Below are 25,623 nucleotides of genomic sequence, written 5' to 3' on the forward strand. Positions count from 1 at the left end.
ATATTCTTAATCAAAAAATCAAAGTGTCGGACAAAAATATTGGGGCAACTCGACAGTCGGACAAAAAATTTAATTTTTATTAGTAAAGTATACTTTCAAATTATGCTGGGTTCGTGCATCCCTTATCTTTACAACCATTTTTCCGACAACAGTAGTAGGTTATAAGTAATTATATTCTTAAACAAAAAATGTAATTGTCTGACAAAAATGTTGGGGCAAACGAACAGAAAACTTAATTCTTTTAGGCTATCGACGAGGAGGTATTATCAAAAAAAAAATTTAAAACAGTGTTTCTCGGTTACTTTTGAATCGATTTAGCTGAAAATTGGTACACACGCTAAGTAAAGCATTTAAAAGGGTATGACGTAGATCGGAACCCAAAATTTTCTTAAAAAATTTTCCGACAAGAGAGAAAATTTTAGAAAAATTGTGATCTGATAATTTGTGTACATACTCCTTGAACAACGACAAACATCGTTCTGTATTTTTTTCTCGAAATAAAAAAATTTTCAGCACATGTATCAGGTTATAAGTAGTTATATTCCAAATCAAAAAATCTAAGTGTCCGACAAAAATATTGGGGCAAATCCAAAGTCAGACAAAAAATTTTATTTTTATTGATAAACTATACTTTTAAAGTATGCTGGGTTCGTGTATCCCTTATCTTTACAACCATTTTTCCGACAAAGGTAGTAAGTTACAAGTAATTATATTCTTAAACAAAAAATGTAATTGTTTGACTAAAATCTTGGGGCAAACGAACAGAAAACTTAATTCTTTTAGGTTATCGACGAGAAAGTAATATCAAAAAATTTTAAAAGAGTTTTCTCGGTTATTTTTGAATCGATTTAGCTCAAAATTGGTACACACACTAAGTAAAATATTTAAAAGGGTATGACATAGAGCTGTACCCAAAATTTTTTAAAAAAATTTTCCGACAAGAGGGAAAATTTTAGAAAAATTTTGATCTGATATTTGCTTACATACTCCTTGAACAACGACAAACATCGTTCTGTAGTTTTTTTTCCAATTAAAAAAAATTTCCGACACAAGTATCAGGTTATAAGTAGTTATATTCTAAATCAAAAAATCTAAGTGTCCGACAAAAACATTGTGTCAAATCCAAAGTCGGACAAAAAATTTAATTTTTATTAATAAACTGTCTTTTAAACAATACTGGGTTCGTGCAACCCTTACCTTTAAAACCATTTTTCCGACAACATTAGTAGGTTATAAGTAATTATATTTTTAATCAAAAAATCAAAGTGTCGGACAAAAATATTGGGGCAACTCGACAGTCGGACAAAAAATTTAATTTTTATTAGTAAAGTATACTTTCAAATTATGCTGGGTTCGTGCATCCCTTATCTTTACAACCATTTTTCCGACAAAAGTAGTAGGTTACAAATCATTATATTCTTAATCAAAAAATGTAATTGTCTGACAAAAATGTTGGGGCAAACGAACAGAAAACTTAATTCTTTTAGGCTATCGACGAGGAGGTATTATCAAAAAAAAATTATAACAGTGTTTCTCGGTTACTTTTGAATCGATTTAGCTGAAAATTAGTACACACGCTAAGTAAAGCATTTAAAAGGGTATGACGTAGATCGGAACCCAAAATTTTCTTAAAAAATTTTCCGACAAGAGGGAAAATTTTAGAAAAATTTTGATCTGATAATTTGTGTACATACTCCTTGAACAACGACAAACATCGTTCTGTATTTTTTTCTCGAATTAAAAAAAAATTTCAGCACATGTATCAGGTTATAAGTAGTTATATTCCAAATCAAAAAATCTAAGTGTCCGGCAAAAATATTGGGGCAAATCCAAAGTCAGACAAAAAATTTAATTTTTATTGATAAACTATACTTTTAAATTATGCTGGGTTCGTGTATCCCTTATCTTTACAACCATTTTTCCGACAAAGGTAGTAGGTTACAAGTAATTATATTCTTAAACAAAAAATGTAATTGTTTGACAAAAATCTTGGGGCAAACGAACAGAAAACTTAATTGTTTTAGGCTATCGACGAGAAAGTAATATCAAAAAATTTTAAAAGAGTTTTCTCGGTTATTTTTGAATCGATTTAGCTCAAAATTGGTACACACACTAAGTAAAATATTTAAAAGGGTATGACGTAGAGCAGTACTTAAAATTTTCTTAAAAAATTTTCCGACAAGAGGGAAAATTTTAGAAAAATTGTGATCTGATATTTGCTTACATACTCCTTGAACAACGACAAACATCGTTCTGTAGTTTTTTTTCCGAATTAAAAAAAAAATTCCGACTCATGTATCAGGTTATAAGTAGTTATATTCCAAATCAAAAAATCTAAGTGCCCGACAAAAATATTGGGGCAAATCCAAAGTCGGACAAAAAATTTAATTTTTTTTGATAAACTATAATTTTAAACTATGCTGGGTTCGTGTATCCCTTATCTTTACAACCATTTTTCCGACAAAGTTAGTAAGTTACAATTAATTATATTCCTTAACAAAAAATGTAATTGTCTGACAAAAATGTTGGGGCAAACGAACAGAAAACTGAATTCTTTTATGCTATCGACGAGGAGGTATTATCAAAAAAAAAATTAAGTTTTTCTCGGTTATTTTTAAATCGATATAGCTGAAAATTGGTACACACACTAAGTAAAACATTTAAAAGTGTATGACGTAGAGCTGTACCCACATATTCTAAATAAAAAAATCTAAGTGTCGGACAAAAATATTGGGTCAAATCAAAAGTCGGACAAAAAAATTTAATTTTTATTAATAAATTATACTTTTAAACTCTGCTGGGTTCGTGCATCCCTTATCTTTAAAACCAATTTTCCGACAAAGGCAGTAAGTTACAAGTAATTATATTCTTGAACAAAAAATTTAATTGTCTGACAAAAATGTTGGGACAAACGAACAGAAAGCTTAAGTCTTTTAGGCTATCGAGGAGGAGGTATTATCAAAAAAAAATTTAAAACAGTGTTTCTCGGCTTCTTTTGAATCGATTTAGCTATAAATTGGTACATGCGCTATGTACAACACTTAAAAGGGCATGACGGTGAGTTTTACCCAAAATTTTCCAAAAAGATTTTCCGACAAGAGGGAAAATTTCGGAAAATTTTTCTAAAATTTTGGAATGTTCTCTACGTTACGTCCTTATAAACATTATAAGGAGTATTTCTACAAATTTTCAGTTTGATCTATGTAGATCTAACCGAGAAAAATAGTTTATAGTTCGCTTTGGTCTCCTTGATGCTTATTATTTTTTTATATCCCAGAGAACGGCTGTTCCCGTACATGCGACACTATATTATACAAGAAATTTTCGATTTTCTAAATGTGACTGAATTGAAAAAATTGGGCCAAATCCAATCTTAAAATATAGGAAGAGAGAAATATGTCAACCATCCATTTTGGTACAAGGGTGTGGATGTTACGGCCATTCCCATTTAGGGTTTGTTTTTCGTTCTCGTCCCCAAATCTCCCAAAAATTTCGAAAATTTAAGTCCGATTTTCAACGCATGTTTAATTTTGAAAATTCTTCTCTTCTTCTTCTTCTTTTTATATAGACATTACTCTGTCTGTTTTTCAATGTGCCTCCAGTAAGTTGTCATTCCATCTTTTTCGTGGTCTTCCCCCTGATCGTCTTCCTATTGGGGAACCGTCTCTGTCCGTTCTTACTACTCTATTTGTTGTCATTCGGCTTATGTGGTCGTTCCATTCTACCCTTCTGCTTTTCATCCAGTTATTAATGTTGTCCACCTTGCATCCCCTTCATATATCTACATTTCTAGCTATATCCCACAGCGTCTTACCATTGATTTTTCGCAATGTTTTCATCTCTGCTGTTTCTATAGCTTTTTTTGTCCTTTCTGTATCAGGTTGTGTTTCTGCCACGTATGTCATTATTGGTTTGATGACTCTTTTGTAAATTCTGCCTTTCACTTCTTTTCTGATGTTTTTATTTCTCCATATTGTTTCATTCAGGCAACCTGCGGCTCTGTTTGCTTTATTCATCTGATCTTCCACTTTTGTTTCGAGCTTTCCGTAGTTGCATAGTTTGATGCCTAGATATTTAAACTCCATGACTTGTTCTATTATTTGACCCTCCAGCTCTAATTTACACCTTATTAGATCTACTGTTGTAACCATGCATTTTGTCTTTTTTGGGGAAATTAAAATGTTAAATTTTCTAGCGGTTATATTAAATTCGTGCAGCATACGTTGTAAATCATCTTCACTTTGAGAGATTAGTATTGCGTCGTCTGCATAGCAGATTATTTTAAGTGGTTTTTCTCCCACTTGGTATCCTTTTTTTGTTATTTTATAATACTTTTAATAATATACTTTTTTAATACTTTTTTTATTATTTCGTCCATGATCAGGTTGAACAACAGAGGACTCAGGGAATCTCTCTGTCTTATCCCATTGCCATTTTGAAAATTGTATATATCATTCAAAAGTTACCGATCTCAGAAATTTTACTCAATTTCTATTTAAAAAGGGGAAAATGTTTTGTATGTTTGTGTGTATGTTTGTGGAAAAGTTATACCGATCTGAATTTCTTTTCTATGTTTTAAGAGGGGGTCAGGGCCGATTCAGAACCGGTATAGCTTGTGACTTTCGACCACCCATAAGCCAGCTATAGGACTTGGTAGGTACAAAACGGCATATTTTTTGGGGGTATAAATCTTAGGTTTAAGAAGAGACAGGAAAACCAAAAGTACACCAAATTAATAGCGTTGAGTTAAGCTTTCCAATAGTGCTTAAGTGGTTAAGATCAGAGATACACACGGCTCAGTACAGCTGAAAAACCGAAAAACCAAACTTTGAAAATTTTGGTTTTTAGACAATTACTCAAAATTTCAACCTACAAATTGCGCCAACAAATAAGGAGGACTCCAGATGCATCTATCGGTGTATACCTCTAGCTGGAAAAATTCGAATTTTTAAGTTATAGCCTTCATAAGTGTGATCAAATCTATTTCCTATAGGAAAACCGGTTTTTCAAGCTCAATAGTCCTATAATACCTTCGGTTATCCTACTTGACCTTGGATGCATCAGACACTACTTCTCAATACGTTTCAAACTCATATTTAGTGATCAAATTCGGTAATACCGATTAGAAGGTATCTAGTTCCAAAAGTATAATCCATTTGATCATTATCGCCGAAATGGTTTATGTAGTTGTAGTGGTTGTGACGCTAAATTTAGATAGATTTATATAAAAATAGAGCAATACGAGTTCATTTACCGGCCATTAAAATAATTTTTTATTCTATTTCGAATAGAAAAAAAACTCTAGTGTACATTCGATGGACACTAAATCATTTGAGAGATAATCATAGAAGGCGACCATATATATTTTAACGTGGAATCGAGAAACAATACATTCAATTTCATTTAATTTATATACAGGTAAAATTTCGTAAATAATGGGCCATAGCTTAACGTCAGGTTCCTGAGGTAAAAATAGACCGATTTAAGCTTAGTTAGTTAGCTTAGATTTAAACTTATCTTAGTACAAATTTTATAATAACCGAGATACAGGATATCAAAGTTAAAATTTTTTTTATACCTATATTATTGAATATTTCCTGACAGGTATGAGATAACAACATGAAATTTGGTATGTGGGGGTTTTTGGATCGAGAAAACTAAATTCCCTATAGTATTTTTACTACAAAAACGTTATTACGTAGGTCAAAATTTTTGACGTAAGAGAACTGTTAAAACATTAGAATGTGACTTTTCATTATTGCCGTGTTTATAATAAACATAGCAATAATGAAAAGTCACATTCTAATGTTTTGACAGTTCTCTTACGTCAAAAATTTTGGCCTACGTAATAACGTTTTTGTAGTAAAAATACTATACCAAAAATTATGTATTGCCCAGAGGGCGCCACATACGCCTTTCAGCACTCATTTATTACGTTCAATTTTTTTTATACCTCACTCTGTATAATTTTGACATTAAAATTTTTATTTTCCTATTATTTTTACTTAAAAAAGGTATACTTCTTTGATCTCCCTAAACTCAACCGTTTTCGAGATAAACGCATTTTAAATCTGCGATACACCATCATTTTTAGCATAATATTAGCATAATATATAGCAGTTCTCAAATTTATGTCATTGCATCGCAAATTCCATTTGAAGAAATTTGCGATACATTTTTGGATAATTTTATGGTTTTAAGTTATTTTTCGGGTGTAACTACAATGATATTATGCTAAAAATGATGGTGTATCGCAGATTTAAAATGCGTTTATCTCGAAAACGGTTGAGTTTAGGGAGATGAAAGAAGTATACCTTTTTTAAGTAAAACTAATAGGACAATAAAAATTTTAATGTCAAAATTATACAGAGTGAGGGATAAAAAAATTGAACGTAATAAATGAGTGCTGAAAGGCGTATGTGGCGCCCTCTGGGCAATGCATAATTTTTGGTAGGGAATTTAGTTTCCTCGACCCAAGAAACCCCCACATACCAAATTTCATGTTGTTATCTCATACCTGTCAGGAAATATTCGATAATAAATAAAAAAAAAGTTTAACTTTGACACCCTGTATCTTCAAAACGCCCCATTATTTTTGTCCGACAAGTGATCCAATATGCATTACACATGTAAAAGAACAGCACAAAATAAAAATGACATCTGTGGTAATAAATAAAAAATTTTCAGGAAATTGACATCTTCGGCGCGTCCGACTGTGCATATGCCCCGTGAAAATTGTCCGACAAGGTTACCACATTATTGTAAAAATGTTTTATGGTATATTCTGATAAAATTAGCAATGTGGTAATAAATTTTTTATTTTCATAAATTTGACATATTTAGCGTGTCCGACGCGTCGTATGCCCCAATATTTTTGTCCGACAAAATTATTTTCGCTGTTTATACGATAAAAACCATTGATTAAAATAAAATTACCAATGTGGTTATAAATTTTTTTCTTGCATAAAATTGACAACTTCGTGACCGCTTGACAGACAAACGCCCCACTGCCATGATGCGCTAAGCTCGAAATTTGTCCGACTCCACCCAAATAACAAGTACAAAAAGTTTCAACGGTGTGGTCATAAATAATAATTTTATATGGGGGCCTAAGAACTATTAGTTTGTAGGTACTTTATATAATTTCTTAAATTTTTTATTTTTTAATTTTATTTCATCTATTTTTATAATAGACCTGGATCGCGCGTACCAAAAAAAAGTTGATTAATAGCAAGCTGAAAATTCACGGTGTCTAGTCGAACAAACTTTGATGTATGGGAACACTGTATATATAAAAATATGTATAAAATACATTATATATATAGATAATATATAATATATCCGGTATATATTTAATATCTGGTTTTGGTAACACTTTAGAAAAAGTCACGCGTCGCCACTGGGTCTGGGTCACGTTTACCAAAAAAGTTTATTAATAGGAAGCTAAAAATTTGTTAATAGCCTAATGGTGTCTAGTTGGACAAACTTTGATTCCCCTGGAACAGGGGAAGTTTTAATTGTGGAACAGGTTAAAAGTTTCGAACGTCAGACTACGAAAACGTCCCATGTATTTTGTCGAACAGAATTTCCAATTGATTTGTGGCCCTTTCATTAAACTGTCATGCAAAAATCAGACTTTTACTTACCACCAACAAAATTCCTGTCATTTGACATGTTCTACGTGTTGGACTTATTAAAATGCCCAATATATTTGTCGCACAAACATTTTTTCATAGGTATATTATATTAATATTGCTGTTGAATAAAAAAACAACCTGCTAGTTTTCACAATCACACAATAATTATTGTCAGGATGACAATGTCAGGATACTATTCCAGTGTTTCCATACATCAAAGTATGTCCGACTAGGTACCGTTAAGCTATTAACAAATTTTCAGTTTGCTATTAATAAATTTTTTTGGTACGCGGGATGCAGGCCTAACTGTTAAATTCCTCTTTCTAATAAAATATCATAGTAGAGAAAATTCTCCTAATATGACACTGGTCATGTTACCTAGATGACCAGTGTCATGTAGGTAACATGACTTTGATGAGTAACGTTACCTACACATACCTAGGTAGCAACAAATACTGTCAATGGGACCACTCTACTGAAATAATGCAATGCATCGGGAAAGTTAGATCAGTGTTCGTTAAGATGAAGTCTCTTTTCAGAAGTCACGATTTGCAACTTGTACCAAAATCTCTATCATCAGAGTACATATATGTATTTTCTAAGTTATTAAACGGAATAGAGGCTTAAACACTTTCTGAAGCTTCTTTAGGAAAGCTCGAATCTTTGTTGTCTTACAGACCCATTTTAAGACTTTCATGGGGGGATCGTATGACTAATGTTGAGGCGTACGTGGAATGAGCAAGAATGCGAGATTATTGACAATAAAAGGCGCAAATTAGAATATCTTGGAAATGAACAGAGATATGGCTTGTTACTACTCATTCTTCAAGGCAAGGCATTTGAAAAAAGAGGACCAGAAAGAAGAAGAATATCTTGGCTTCAAAACCTGAGAAGGTGGTTCAATACGTCTACAACCCAGGCAACCAAGTGACGTCAAGAACGTCGAGGAAGCCTTAGTTTTTGGTTGAATACATACACGTGTTTGAAGATTACGTCGTATAAACGTCTTTTGTAGGTGATTTTAAATACTTAAGATTAATGACGTTAAAATACGCCTAAACCACGTTTTCATTTCAGACAGCCTAAGTCTGACAGTCTGACGTCACAAAATTGGGAGGAGCTTAAAGGCTTAAGGCTTATGACTTCAAAAAATTTCCATTAAGTGTTTCATTTATTGTTTAGGTGCTTTGTGTGGTAAAATAAGACTTTTCATTTAGATATTTAGTTGAAGAAACGTGTTAATTAAGAGATTTTCATTAGTTTTCCTCAAGTGAGTAAGTTTAATACAATAATTCATCTTGAAAACTGTTTGAGGTTATGTTTTAATTTGTTTTGGATGTGTTATCGAGTTTAATTAAATTAACAACAAATTATTTATTAGTTTATATGTTGTTTCAATTTTGACACAGTAAGTATATATAAAAAGTGAAAATTCTATACCTATAGGTATGTTGCATTGAGGGTATTGTAATTCTATAAATTTTAGAGAGTCTTCCAATTTGGTTTTGCTTTTAGGCTATAAGCTAAATTATTTAAAACGGTTAAATGGAAAATTGTAATACCAACAATGCCCATACGAATAATTATTGTGTATCTTTAAAACCATAAAATGAAACATAATCTAAAAAACGACATACAAACTACGTTTTTGATATCACGTATTTAAAAGGTGATAAAAGTACGTCAATTATGGTGGGACATATTCACGTGACTTTCGACGTCGAAAAAACGTGATAAACTGACGTGATTTGGTGATAATTATGACGTTTTTTCAACGTTTTGTAAACGTTATTTGGTTGCCTGGGAATCGGACTGTTCCGAATAGCTGAAAGCAAAGGTAAGAATCTCCAACATCCAGAACGGATGGGCACCATAAGAAGAATATATACCTACATATATATTTATATCTGTATATTTATATTATAAAAATTGAATGGACCAAGATTACTACAGCAGGCCTGGATAATAATATACAAGGAGCACTCCAGCACTACTCAAATTAATGGACAATGAATCAATAGCAATAATCATAAAGATACTCAACAACATACACAACTCTGGAGAAATATTAACAGAATGGCTGAGGTCTGAGTTTATTGCACTTCGACAATAAAAACCTTGAGCCAAAAAATGCGAAGAATACCGCACGATAAGTCTGATGAGACTTCTCCAAAAATTGTTCCTCAAGATAATCCATAACAGCATTTACAAGTTGTGTGAGATTTACAGCCAGTTCGGGTTAATAAAATGATGTTGGTATGAGAGAAACTTTGTTCTCAATACAAGTCTTATTCCTGAGATGCAGATATGTCAACTACAACGTATGTATATGCAATATGCATGTCTGGTTGATTACGAGAAAGCGTTTGATCGAATACAGCACGCCAAGATGATGCAAAAACTAAAAGAAGCAGCAATTAATAACCAAGATCTGGAAATAATTAGAAACCTTTACTGGAATTAGACCGCAAAGCTCAGAGCTGAAGGTGAACACACGTAATATGTGAAAACCATGCGTGGAGTGAGAGAAAGCTGTATTTTGTCTCCTGTAATCTTGAATCTCTACTCTAAAAGAATATTTATCGAAGCTTTGCACGAAACTGAAAACGGTATTCGACTAAACGGGTACTGGCTAAACAACATCAGATATGTAGATCATAGTATTTGCGGACAGTTTGGAAGACCTACAGGTTCTTATGAACAAAGTCACGAATCGCACTCAACAATATGGACTCAATATAAACGTAAAGAAGACAAAGCTTATGATCATTAGCAAAAAAAGATAACGGAAGGTCAACTCTATATCAACCAGCCCCATGTAGAAAGAGTGACGCACTACAACTACCTCGGCACCATAATTAATCATGAATGGACCAACAGTTAAGAGATAAGAGCACACATCGGAAAAGCTAGTACCAACTTCAACAGGATGGGGGCCTTCTTCAAGAGCCACAACCTCTCTCTTGGCATAAAAGTAAGAACGTTGCGAAGCTATAGATTTAACATTAGCTCTTAAAGTACGCTTAACAAAATGTTACGTGTACAGTGTACTATACTATGGAGTGGAATCATGGACGTTAAATGTAGAGACAATGAGACGACTTAACGCCTTTGAAATGTAGACCTATAGAAGAATTGTGAGGGTTTCCTGGGTAGATAGAGTTACGAACAACGAAGTACTAAGAAGAATAGGTAAAGAGAAGGAAGTTGAACTTACAATATTAAAGAAAGAAAGCTACAGTATCTCGGACATGTGATACGGGGCGAGAAGTATGGCATCCTGCGACTCATAATGCAAGGAAAGATAGATGGCAGAAGAAGCATCGGAAGAAAACGAATTTCATGGCTGAAGAACCTAAGAGAATGTTTTGAATGCAGCTCAAAACAACTATTTAGAGCTACTGACTCAAAAATTAAAATAGAATTCGAATTCAGAAAGGATCATAGCACAATTGAACAGATACATAGAGTAGTGGACGAAATAAATGAAGCATTTGAGCAAAATAGTTATTGCACGACTGCTTTCTTAGATGTGAGTCAAGCCTTTGATAAGGTTTGGCATGATGGACTACTGTTTAAATTAAAAAAAACTCCTCACACACTGTACTTATGGGATCGTACTTAAAAGAAAGATATTTTACTGTGAGGTACGGATAGACAACATTAGAAATCACATTGATAAAGGCAGGGGTACCACAGAGCAGTGTTCTTGGTCTACTTCTCTATCTTATGTACACAACTAGTCTTCCAGTAAGTAACCAATCACACCTTCCTTTGCAGATGATAAAGCGATAATGGTCAAACACAAAGACCCAGTCATAACTGCAAGAATTCTCCAACAACATGTAGTGGAAATTCAGGATTGAACAAGAAACTGTAGTATCAAAGTCAATGAAGTAAAATCAGTGCAGGTTACATTTACCAAATGCAGAGGTACAGTGCCACCTGTTACACTAAATGGACAAGATCTGTCTTAATCTGACAGTGTCAAGTATTTAGGGATGCTCTTGGACAAAGGACTGACCTGGAGAAAACACATTTTTAACAATAGAAAACAACTTCGCTTGAAACTCAGCAAATACTATTGGCTATTGGGAAGACAGTCAAAACTTAGCTTAAAAAACAAATTATTGGTTTATAAAGTAGCCTTAAAACCAATATGGACATATGGTGTACAACTATGGGGTACGACCGCAAACTCAAACATAGAGATATTGGAACGCTTTCAGACGAAGGTACTACAGACCATAACAAATGCACCTTGGTGTATACCAAACAAGGAAATCCGAGACGATCTCCAACTAGCCACAGTTAAGGAAATAGTAAGTGAATACAACAGCCGCTATTTGTTAAAATTGGAAAACCACCCAAACAATATTGCACTAAATCTGCTAGATAATAGTGAGCAGACTCGAAGACTGAAGATGCACAAACTATTAAAGCTACCATATAGATTCTAAGCAACAGTGAAGTGAAGTGCAGTGAAGTACTTAGCGTTAAAGGCACATTTCAATAATCTAAGAGACTAGTGGAGTTTTTGTTATCACTGGATAACAAATCCAAATTTATACATACACCCTTTTGTACAAACAAAAAACAGGCTTATAATTTTTATCTATTGATTGCATGTAAACTATAATAAAAAAAATTAAAATACTCACCACTTGTTGATGCAATTGAAACGGTTGAACAGTGACCTGTTGCAGTTGCTGAGGAACGGCGGCTACACTTTGGGTGTAATGACTGGGCGTTTTCTCTGGCTGTGCTCGTTGTACATATTTTTGTACAATTTGATATCTGGTTTCGGGTTTAGCTGTTGTCGATACCGCATTCTGTTTTTGACTATGTCGCGTTTTGCCATCGTGTGAGACAATCACAGGACTTGTCTTTGCGGTAATTTGATGCATGCCTAAGATTAGAATTGTCTGAAATAAATACAAAATATTAGTAAAGTATAAGTTTCAATATTTATTATAAGTTTTTATTCAACATAGTTTCCTAACAAACTTTTAAAAGATAACATTTACCCAGTTTTTACCAAAGTAAAATTATTATATATCTGTAATGTTTTATCATTCGCCGGCATACGCATGCCATTATGCTTTATAACAAGGACAATTTACTATCTTTTCTCATTATACAGTTAATTACTTGAAACAAAAGGATTTATCTTTCTTAAGGCAATCAAGCTTAAAAATATCAGAACTGCAACAAAATATGTATATTAGAGATGATTCACATAAAAAAATAAAAATTGTATCAATAACAAGACCGATATCAAGGATCTTTCCAATACATATCACAACTTAATAAATTGACTTTGTTTTGTAAATGCGTCATAGGTAGATATTTTAAATACGACCCTACTTAACCGGTCGTAGTTTAAAGTACCTGTCATGTATCTTTTAGGGTGGAATATCACTCTTCCATTCCATCGCAAAACTAGCAACAAGTGCGTATATAAATAATAAAGTGGTATAGTTGGAAGAAAAATGTGGTGTTGGTTTGTCTCTTGGTGAAACAAATCTCTATACGCTACAATATGTAACCAATCAGATAGTGATCTCACAAGAGAAAGACGACCTAGGATACGTGGCAAGAAAACTATTGTGGTCTGGAAGTTTGTAAATACATAGAAATTGTGCATCTGAATTTGGAAAGAATAAAAATCACAATAAATGATTGTATCTTCTTCTTCTTGTGCCACTCCTATCGGTGATTGGAAATCATCAAGGCTACCCTGACCTTGTTTACAGCTGATCTATAAAAGTTATCATTAGTAGTGTAGCCAAACCACTCTCTCAAATTCCGCAATCATGACATTCTTCTACGGCCTGGATTCTGTTTTCCTTCTATTTTTCCTTGCATTATATTTTGAAAAAATGCGTATTTAATGACCTCTCATCAGGTGACCCAAATATTCGAGTTTTTTTTTCGTTTTATGATTGTATACCTTAGCACGAAACTAACAACAATAGGAAGATGTGAAGAATTAATCGGTAACCGAGTCGGTATACGATACCATTACATGCTCGGTATACCTACTAGTAATAGCAATGGAGTTTTGGAGAAGAGCAGGTAGGAGATCTAGACTAGAGCATATTAGGAATCAAGAAATTAGAAAGAAAGTGGAAGCAGAAGAAGCAATAATACAGCATGTAGAAAAGCAATAGTTAATGTGGTGTAGAGTATAGACAGATAATATAGCGGAGAAGAGAAAACGTGGCAGACCCCCTACAATATTTCTAAACTGAATAACGAAAGTAATGTCAGAAAAGAAATAATTTAAGTGAAAACAAGTGGCGGGATAGAGAGACTTGGGGCAGAAAACCCAAAGATATATTACACTATAAAAAGGATTATGTATTACTATTATTTTAAATATGTATTTCTTTACTCTAGACCAAAATATTCAATAAAGAAAATGGCTTTAAAACTCAGGGCCGGATTTAAGGGGTGGCAAGCTGGGCAGCTGTCCGGGCCCCCACATTTCGGGGCCCCCACAAAGCCCCAAACAAAAGAGGTTCATTTAAACAGATATTGGCAGGAGATACAGGAACTCGACAATGTATGACAAGTATAAAATGAAGGAGCGTAGGAGTGATAATAATATAATACATTGTTCATGGTTATGTTTTTCACCTTCCACCGGGTGAGTGTATTGCTTCGTTTGTAAATTCTTATCTAGTGTTCATACATATTTTAGCCACAGAGGATTTTGTGATTGGAAACATGCAGATAGTAGTATAGCATAATAATTATTGGAAAATGTTAACTCAAAGACTAATTTTAGTGTTATAAAGTTTATTTGTGAACAAGATTTAGCATTTCGCAGCGAAAATGAGTTGTCGAATTCATCACAAAATGAAAATTATTTGGGAATACTCCTGTTATTATCTTTTATGTCAACTATCTTTCATCATCTATATGTGAGAAGATTGTACATCCGATGGGTCAAAAACGTATTGAATGAAATAGTTCCAAGGATTAAGAAGTCAAAATATTTTTCAGCTCATATCAGTCAATTAACAATCAATTTCTTAGAATAATTTCTTAGAATTTCTTGTATTTTTCACTTCCTCTACATATAGATACAACTTAACAGAATGTTTAAAAGCTGAGTCTTTAAGCGACAGCAACGCAGACCGTGGCAAAAATATTATTGTTTCTAAAAGAGCAAATACTACTAGATGGTCATAGAGGTAATGCCGCAAAAGGACTAGTTTAAGGTTATAATCAGATTAAAGGAGCATTATCCAAAATTTCGGAAGACTATGAGCAACAATTTAAAACTCGTAGTATTGCAAATGGTTTAAAATTCAAACAGAGAGGATATTAGGGAGGACAAACAGCACAAGTCGTATTCTTCAAGATCCAAATATTGACCTTAATTCAGGAGTGGCAGCACTTGGATCACTTAAATAAATTATACAGTCAAGACGTGACAATTTCGGAAGATATGAGAACATGAGAGAAGTTTAGAACTCAAAATTTCAGTCACTTAATTACCTCTTTAAGTCATAGACTTTCTGCATATGAATCCATTCATTCCAATTTTGGATTTTTACATCATTTGGGAAAATTGAAAAATTTAACTCTCAATGAAATTGAAGCTCACTCACCAACATTATCATCAACTTACCAACCATCTGGTACAGTTTATAAGATTCTTCAATTCATTTAAAGAGGGAATCAGCTCATCAAATATAAGCAAAGAACTTCAAATGTACCAACTGCTAAAAGAAAAGAATATGAATGATGTTTTTCCAAATGTTGAGGTGACACTTTGTTTATATTTAGTTGTGATGCTTACTAACTGCAGTGGTTAGAGATCATTCTCAAAATTTAAGTTAATTAAAAATCGACTTTCGTCTATGATGGGCTCTGCAATGAGCATTGGCCACGACGTCTTAATGCAACTAGATATGTCCCACATAATCAAGAAATTTTCAATTAAAATATCTCAAAAAGTTCCCGGACTTTAAAACAATACATCTTACTATTACTTTTAATATTTTACTGTAACAAGTTACAGCTCTTGTACTTTTTATTATTTAAAATTATATTTATAAAAGTAGATCAACATTTTTTTAATTTTAGGAGGTAGGGTATTGGACTTCACACCAATTTTGCCCGGGGGCCCCCACTGCCTTAAATCCGGCTCTGTTAAAACCATAAATTAAGCTCATAAATTTTCAAGTGTCTAAATGATCCATTTTTGGTTAAGTAACTATAAGCGTCTGGAGATGAAAATTGGACAATAAATCGATAAATTGTCCATAGGACTGCGTTGGTGTACCGAGATGAATTGTGGTCTATAAAGGGAGTCCAGGAAAAAAATGGAGTAACTGAAACAAAAATTGATTCCCAATGGTTGGGAATCAGTGCTCTGAAGAAGTAAAAATCAAGCGTGGAGTTCGACAAGGCTGTATATTGTCACCAATGTTGTTTAATCTTTACGCTGAAACAATCTTAAATGAAGTGTTGGAAAACGCAAAAGAGGGAATACTCATTAATGGTATGCTTATAAACAATATCAGATACGCAGATGACACCTTGTTACTGACAGGATCAATTGAACATCTTCAAGCGTTATTGAACCGAATGGTGGCATTCTGCGCGATATATGGACTCAAACTCAACGCAAGAAAAACAAAGCTTATGGTTATTAGTAAACAGGCAGCCGTAAATAATAATAACTATAACGTAACAATCAGTAATGACTCAATTGAACGAGTAAGTAATATTGTATATCTGGGTACTCATATTAACGTAAAACTCCTTGGCTTAAAAACCTACGCCAATGGTTTGGGAAAACTAGCACTGAACTATTTCGTGCGGCTGTAAATAAGACAATGATTGTTAATATGCTGGGCAACATGAGAGCTAACGATCGACAAACGGTCTCGGCACCTTAAGAAGAAGAAGAAGAAACAAAAATGGTACGGATGTTAGGTAAGACTAGAAGGAACAAGATCAGGAACGACGTGATTGGGGAAACAGCCAGGACTCCGATTTTTGACCCTTCGCTTCGTTATCGAAAGTATTCGCTTTGTATCTGTTTCGTGTTCAGCTAGCGAATGATCGATAACGAAGCGAAGGGTCAAAAATCGAGGTCCAAGGTGACTACAATCTCAAAAAAGGTTCAAGAACAAAGACTGCAATGGTTTGTTCACATCAGACGTAGAAATGAGAGCTATATGAGACGAAGGATGCAGCTGTTAGAAGTTGAGGAAAAGAGAGGTAGAGGAAAGTGAGGAGAAGATGAAAGGACTGTGTGGCAGAGGACTTGAGAGATAAAGGTTTAAATAAAGAAGACACGATGGACATAAATGAGTGGTAAAGAACAGTAAATAATAGCGACACCTGAAAATGAAAAGCTAAGGAAGGAGAAGAAGAAGAAGCGCTATAAGGGTGTGGAGGTTAATCAGGTGACGTAATCTCTGTCCATTTTAAGAAACATAAATAAAAAGGTGCAAGGAATATTAGATGATTCTCTAAAAACAATCGCTAAAAATAGTAGGTAGATACCTACTCTGTGCCAGATGACAGGATCCCTAAGCGTATTTTGGCATGGACACCACAAGGGAGAAAAAAAAGAGGAAGGCCGAGAAGAAGCTGGAGGGAGGGAATTGAAAAATAACTAGAGGAAAGAGAAATCTCTCCAGGCCCTGGATTCCGTGCACTGTAGATATCTACATGTCGCTTTCTATTGGTGTCAATTTTCGTAAAAATATTTGAATTTTAGCTTTAATTGAATTATTTTCTAGTTTTGCTAGGTTATACTCTAATTGATGCTGAAGTGAGACTTAGTAAAACAAGAAAATATTTGAATTAAAACTAAAAATTCAAATATATTGACATTAATAGAAAGCGATATGCGCAGTGTCAATATATTTTAATTTTTAGTTTTAATTCAAATATTTTCTTGTTTTACTAAGTCTCACTTCAGCATCAATTAGAGTATAACCTAGCAAAACTAGAAAATAATTCAATTAAAGCTAAAATTCAAATATTTTTACGAAAATTGACATCGATAGAAAGCGACATGTAGATATCTACAGTGCACGGAATCCAGCCAGGTCTGTGGTTAAATAGAGAAGTATAGCGGTTAGGAGTCGGAAGGCGTCGGAGAACGCTGTAAACCGATAGAAGTAGTAGATACCTACTCTATTGATATGCTATCCAAGGGATACCTTGTATGGAAAACTTCATTACACACGAGTGAATAAGATATAAGATAATTTGCTATAATTATAGCCAACTTTCAGATTGAAGCATATATCTTAAGAAAAAACAATTTACTTGGACAGGACTATCTTTTGCAATTTCGTAACCTTTATGTACTTATGGTAGGGGAGCACAAGCGGAGATTTTTGCAGTTACTCGAGCGCGTCAGATTATCACATGGGCAGAAACCTTATACACTGTAAATGTACCTCTACCATATATTGGCTCTTAATACATGGGAGTTCGTTAAGGGGGGTCCAAAACAAATCTCTTCTTAGAAAAACTCGAAAACGTCAGATTAAGATAAGGTAAGTGAAGTACATGCAAAAGAGTGTATATTTAAAAAATCTGACTATTTGAGCGGGGCGTAAGGAAATGGGCGAGTCACAAAGTTTCACAAAAAAAGCGAATATTTCGCGAAATGAACGGCAGATTGAAAACCTAAAAAATACGTGTTCAATATTTTTCAAAAATCTATCGAATGATACCAAACACGGCCTCCTACGGAGAGGGGTGGGGGTAAATTTAAAATTTAATACGAACCCTGCAATATTTCGCGAAATGAACATCAGATCAAAAACCTGCAAAATACACGTATTCAATATTTTTAAAAAATCTATCGAATGGTACCAAACAGGACCCGCCATGGAGGTGGGGTGGGGGTTACTCTAAAATCTTAAATAGGAGCCCTAAATTTTTATTGCAGATTTGGATTCTTTACTTAAAAATAAGCAACTTTTATTTGAGAAATTTCTTCGAATTATGGATAGATAAATGGGAGAAAGTCCCCCATTTAAGGAAAACTTAACTTTTTTGGTTTTAGGATCTACTCTTCACAACTCAATAGGTCCACATAACGCTCGAGTAACTGCAAATTTCGCATACTTCCCTCCCCTACTATTACAAGATATTGCGGATAATTGCTTGTAAATAGATATATACTTAATAATCCTGTAATTAAAACAAATGTACATGTTTTCCATGTAATTTTTTAATTTGTCTATATAAACCGATACTAATAACCGTAACTTTCCCGTCTTTGCGTGTTATTATGATTTAAAAGAGAGGCAGGCGTAAAAGATTCTCCTATTATTGATATAAATAATGTGCTTCTATTAATGATGATAAACTTAAATGGAAAAACTCGGTCACTTTCCAAGATTTAATTTGATTAAACTTAAATAACCATATTATTCACAATATTTTATTTTTCTTCACGGTTGTCACTTATACTAAACAATAATCGTATTTGAAATGTTGGTATGAATGGGTTCTTAAAAAAACTTTCGTGGTTTTCACTTATTCCAAATTTTATTATGTCGCAGATCCTATTCAAAAGTGTATTAATTCAAAAATATTGATTTTTGAATTTATCTCACCAACAAAAAGCATTATGTATATCATCTTTTTCCTGAGAAAACTGTAATACTGCAACCTTAAATGTGTTTCAGTATATGGAGCAAAACGATATATCACAATTAAAAATCAAAGCTCATGGTCCGGTACAAACAGTACCATTCGAACTTGTGACAAGAAGATGTTCTTCGGTCTGGTCTCTTCTTCCGGCGATCTTGCCCTCTATTATGTATGAGGTTTATTTAGAAGGTTATACCTCCCTTGATATTTCATTGCATGGCTGAAATATTGTAACTTTCGAATTTTTATGGTTTTTGTTATTTTTGTGTACGATGTGTACAGATTTCGCTTGCTGGGCTGATTCCAAAAATGTATATCACGTTGCTTCAAATTTGTAACAGGGTGGCAAAAATGAGTGGGTCCATAATAGTCCTGTCGCCAGGGGGGGTACAACGGCCTCCTTAATTCAGATGGACTTACCCAAGTTTTTTTTATATATTTTGACCCGTAGAATACGAATTTTTTGGGTAACAGTTGATCCGGATGTCGATAAGATTGTTATAGACAAAGAACTTGAGGAATTACATAACAGCGATTTCTCGCAAAACAAAACATCTTTTTGTATTTTTTGGATCATTTTAAGCAAAAAATATTCCTACAAGTTTTTTCGTAGAATGCATAGTTTTCGAGATAACCGCGGTTGAACTTTCAAAAAATCGAAAAATTGCAATTTTTGAACCCGAATAACTTTTAATTAAAAAATAAAGTAGCAATTCTGCTTACCGCATTTGAAAGTTTAAGTCAAATTATATCGGTTTTGATTATTTGCATTGCTAAAAATTAATTTTTTTATTGTTTAACTAATCTACAAACACATAGTGTTTCCCGTGCCTAATACATGCGTTTTAACGCATGCTACGTAGAAATTGCCTCGCTTGCACTCGTAGCTACTCTACCTACTCGTTCGATTTTAAATGAGAAATCATTGAAAACATCACTCACATACTAGGTGTTTATAGCTTTGTTTAACAATAAAATAATAAATTTCTAGCAATGCAAATAATCAAAACCGATATAATTTGACTTAAACTTTCAAATGCGGTAAGCAGAATTGCTACTTTATTTTTTAATCAAAAGTTATTCGGGTTCAAAAATTACAATTTTTCGATTTTTTGAAAGTTCAACCGCGGTTATCTCGAAAATTATGCATTCTACGAAAAAACTTGTAGGAATATTTTTTGCTTAAAATGATCCAAAAAATACAAAAAGATGTTTTGTTTTGCGAGAAATCGCTGTTATGTAATTCCTCAAGTTCTTTGTCTATAACAATCTTATCGACATCCGGATCAACTGTTACCCAAAAAATTCGTATTCTGCGGGTCAAAATATATAAAAAAAACTTGGGTAAGTCCATCTGAATTAAGGAGGCCGTTGTACCCCCCCCCCTGGCGACAGGACTATAAAATAACGCATACATTAATTAATAGGTAAATAAACAACATTATTAGAAGTTACCGAAACAGGTCGATTTTTTATTTTAATTTTCTATTTTTTCAAATTATAATCTAATATACAGAGTGAACCACCTTCGTATGATGACGTCATCACCATTTTTTTAAACGCAACGCAACCCCCATTTTTTTCAATCTATAGATTTCGCTTGCTGAGCTGATTTCAAAAATGTATAATACGTTGCTATAAATTGGTTCAGGGTGGCAAAAATGACTGGGTCCATAAAGTAACGCATGAACACATTATTAGCTATATAAACAACATTATTAGAAATTACCGTAATAGGTCGATTTTTGATTTTAATTTATTATTTTTCAAATTATAATATAATATACATTATAATTTGAATCGTACGACGACGTCATCACCATTTTCTTTAAATGGAATCCCCATTTTTCTCAATTTATAGATTTCGCTTGCTGGTATACATTTATACACATATATATTAAAAATTTTTGTAATCAGTCGAACTAGTTTTTCGGTGCTACATATAAAGAGTTCGACGTCTATACTTCACGATAAGAGATGTTCTTTTATTTTTTAATTACATTACGGCGTTCCTTAGGATGCTTTTGGTCACCTCTACTCCTTCTTCTGGTATGTCGATGTGTTCTTCTGGTGCCATCTTATATTCTTCTCTTTTTTCTGATAATAAATTATTGTTCTGACGCATTCGTTGTTTTCCTGGAATTACCGGTATTGATAATTTTTTTTGAACTCTTAACTTCTTCTGCATCCTATCGAGTTCATTTTAATAAAATTTTCATCAATATTGTTTCCCAGTCAGTTATATATAGTCCTGTCGCCAGGGGGGGTACAACTGCCTCCTTAATTCAGATGGACTTACCCAAGTTTTTTCTATGTATTTTGACCCGTAGAACACGAATTTTTTGGGTAACGGTCGATCCGGATGTCGATAAGATTGTTATAAACAAAGAACTTGAGGTATCACATAACAGCGATTCTTCGCAAAACCAAACTTTTTTTGTATTTTTTGGGTGATTCTCAGCAAAAAATGGTCTTTCAAAGTTTTTTCGTATGATGCATAGTTTTCGAGATAAACGCGGTTGAACTTTCAAAAAATCTAAAAAGTACAATTTTTGAACCCGAATATCTTTTGATTAAAAAATAAAATCGCAATTCTGCTTACTGCATTTGAAAGTTCAAGTCAAATTCTATCGGTTTTGATTATTTGCATTGCTAAAAATTAAGTTTTTATTTGTTAAACAAAGCCATAAACACCTAGTGTTGCCCGTGCCCAATGCATGCGTTTTAATGTAGGTAATATACGTAGAAATTGTATATATCATTCAATCACTATGTGTTTATAGCTTTGTTTAATAATAAAAAAATTAATTTTTAGCAATGAAAGTAATCAAAACCGATAGAATTTGACTTAAGCTTTCAAATGCGGAAAGCAGAATTGCTATTTTTTTTTCAATCAAAAGTTATTCGGGTTCAAAAATTGCAATTATTCGATTTTTTTAAAGTTCAACCACGTTTATGTCGAAAACTCTGCATCCTACGAAAAAACTTGTATAAACATTTTTTGCTTAGAATGACCCCAAAAATACAAAAACATGTTTTGTTTTGCAAAAAATCGCTGTTATGTGATTCCTAAAGTTCTTTGTTTATAACAATCTTATCGACATCCGGATCGACTGTTACCCAAAAAATTCGTATTCTACGCGTCAAAGTACATAAAAAAACTTGGGTAAGTCCATCTGAATTAAGGAGGCCGTTGTACCCCCGCTGGCGACAGGACTAATATTTTAAAAGGTTATATAATTTTTTTCTTTCTATAAGAATTGAAACTACTCTGCTTGCACCTTTTTACCATTTTTTTTTGTTTCAGTGAGAACATAATATATTCAATTTTAGATTTTCCATATCTTTTACTACCAGTCCATGTTTGTTATTGACTCCGTGTATATTCTTGCTTGTCTTCTTTTTCTTTTTGTATAAACATGACTGTCTGCTTTTTAATGTGCCTCCAGTAAGTTGTGGTTCCATCGTTTTCGTGGTCATCTCACTGATCGTCTTCCTATTGGGGAACCATCTCTCGCCGTCCTTACTACTCTATTTGTTGTTATGTGGCTTATGTTGTCATTCCATTCTACTCTTGTGCTTCTTACCCAGTTTTTAATATTCTCCACCTTGCATCTCCGCCGTATATCTGTACTTCTAGCTCCGTCTAATAGTTTCTTGCCATCGATTTTTCGAAGTACATCGTACCTCAACGGTATAGTAACGATAGTATACAGAGCGTTCCAAAAATTTAAGGATTTAATTTATATTTTAAGATTTCATTATAATTTTATATTGTGACAATGTCACAGTATAAAGAGGGACAGTAGAACCACTCTCCGAAAAATTGGAAGTAAAGTCTGTAGTCGCGTATGGTGACCGCGCAATGTTGGCATTGGCTTTTGCCCCACTCTCGCATTGCAAGTCGCATAGAAACGTACGGATTATAACAGGGAAAACCCGCATCCACCACTGGTGAATTACCAATTGCATACTGCCGGTATTACTTCTTGAGATCAAAGCGCCGACAGAGGAGTGATTTTACTGTGGAACCTCTCTATACTGTGACAATGTGGTATATATATCCTATGTGGGCGATACATTGAATCTCTAATATCGATATATGTTCCGATATATTGAAAGTTGAAAAGGGATATAAAAGCATCGAGAAAATTTTAAAATATATCGATATATCTAATTTATCGATACATCGTTGCCATCCCTATTCTTAAGTACCTCATCTTCAAAAAGGCTGCTCTTGATTGCTCTATTCAGATTCCTAAGTATTTCATTTGTTCCACTTGTTCGATATCTTCATTTGGTTGTATAAATGTATATTAATCACATGATTCGGTTTACAAGTCTTTGCAACTCTTTTTCATTGGAAGCAATCAGGACTTAATGACTCTAAATGGCTAATACCATTATTTGATAATTTGATGTGTTCGGTTGTTTCCGCCGGAACCTCCATCTTATTTTTCTGCTGTTGTTATTTTGTTATTAATTTTTCCTTAACTATCGACTACATCTGCTTCCCGTGTAATCCTTTGTTGTTTTATTGTAATAAATATTGTAATCTATTTAATGACTACATACGTTTCTTGCGCTTTCTGTTGAGAAACACGTAGAATTTTTTTTATTTCCGTATTAGTCTAAAAATAAGAAAGTGTCCAGTGAACTCACACTGTAATACCCAGAAGAAATACGGGTGGTCCTAAAATACACATCAAATCCTGCAGTCTATCATTATTTTATTGTTTTTTTAATCAGATGCTCCACAAACATCAAGATCACAAAACGTTGATTTGTTTGTCATAGGCGTACGCTTGAGAACTTTCTCATAATTACGATTATGTTAAACAAATACTCAAACAAAAGGTTGGTGTGTGATAATATTGTATAGAAAAAAGGAGTTAAAATAAAAAAAAATGGTAATCTTGCCATAAGCAATGAGCAGATTGAGAGAGTGAAAATTTTAAATATCTTGGTAGTTGGTTAGCCAAAACGGTAGATCCTTTCGATGAAATAAAAGTCCGAATAGCAATAGAGCAACATTTATAGAGATCAAACAATTTCTTTGTTGTAAGAGTCTCAACCTAAGGCTCCGAATGAGAATGTTGGAATGCTACGTTTTATTCTATGGATAAGAGGCTTACACACACAGCGAAACTGTGAAATGGATAAAAAATATCATGGACTAATAAAGTAGCGAATATAAAACTTCTCCAGGTATTTAAAAAACGGGAAAAAATAATTATCACCCTAAAAACAAGAAAGCTTGAATACTTTGCTTGAAAACGTCATTAGAGGATCTAAATACGTAATGCTGCAAAACATAATGTTGGAAATAATAAAAAGCAAACAAAGCCAATGTAGAAGAAGAACATCCTGGCTTAAGAACTTGTGAGATTGGTTTGGACTTAAAATAGTTAAACTGTTTAGAAGAACGCTAAATAAAGTTAGAATTGCCATATTGAATTCCACTCTCCGAAGAAGAAGAAGAAGAAAAGGAATATAAGTAGATCAGATAATCTAGTTAATTAAAGAAAAATACATATAAATAATTACTTGGCCACTTCATGACAACGAGAATAAATGAGAATAATTATTCTAAGAAAGAAAATAAATGAATAAACAGAAAGTCACGAAAACCAATTCAGATATGACATATCCACAACATGCAAGTCTTATTTAAGTTAATTAACGAACAAAGGACACCGCACACATCTTATGGAAAATATAATGTCAGTCAAATGAAATAAAATTTAAATGAATAGATGCGTCCTGAAATTTCAATAATTTGATATCATTACGCCAACTCTGAATTTTGCTTAATTAGTGCGTTAATTGTAATTAAAGTTTATCGAAATCGCATTTTGAAGTCCATAAAACTGGCATTCATAAATAATATTAGTCTAGCGGCTATTGAATACAGTCTACTCACCATTAGCTTAAGCCGATTAGAGGCGGTACAACTAACCAAATTATACCTATTGTATTATCAATAATAATAGGACAAGATAAGAGTAAGCCTCTGCCTTAATCCCTCGAGAAATATTTATGGAGTAAGCGAATCACAAGATCTTTTTTCTCTCTTTGACACACGTACATTCCTATTTGATTTTAGATTTATTTTTATCAATTTACGCTCTTTTTAATCAAAATACAGAGTTGGCGCAATGGTATCAAATTATTGAAACTTCAGGACGGGACCTTTGGCGGCAATGACCGCCGAAGGATGTTTTATGTAGAATGATATTTTTTTTAAGTTATCTAAATAATCCCCAAAGAAAAGTTAATTTTTAGTTATAATTCGTGAAAGTTAAGTAGCTTAGTGTTGTCTGTTATAGTTATTGTAGTA

General features: G+C 33.2%; 1 protein-coding gene across 1 annotated transcript in view; it reads right to left on the reverse strand.

Moving 5' to 3' along the window:
- LOC114348999 (uncharacterized) overlaps nucleotides 1-25,623 on the reverse strand; it is a 120,295-nt gene that overhangs the window by 44,198 nt on the left and 50,474 nt on the right. The window contains exon 2 of the mRNA XM_028299440.2: nucleotides 12,299-12,562. Within this exon, the coding sequence (XP_028155241.2) occupies nucleotides 12,299-12,562 (264 nt within the window). The remainder of the gene's footprint in view (nucleotides 1-12,298; nucleotides 12,563-25,623) is intronic.

The sequence above is a fragment of the Diabrotica virgifera genome, chromosome 3, assembly GCF_917563875.1.
Source record: "Diabrotica virgifera virgifera chromosome 3, PGI_DIABVI_V3a".
Lineage (NCBI taxonomy): Eukaryota > Metazoa > Arthropoda > Insecta > Coleoptera > Chrysomelidae > Diabrotica > Diabrotica virgifera.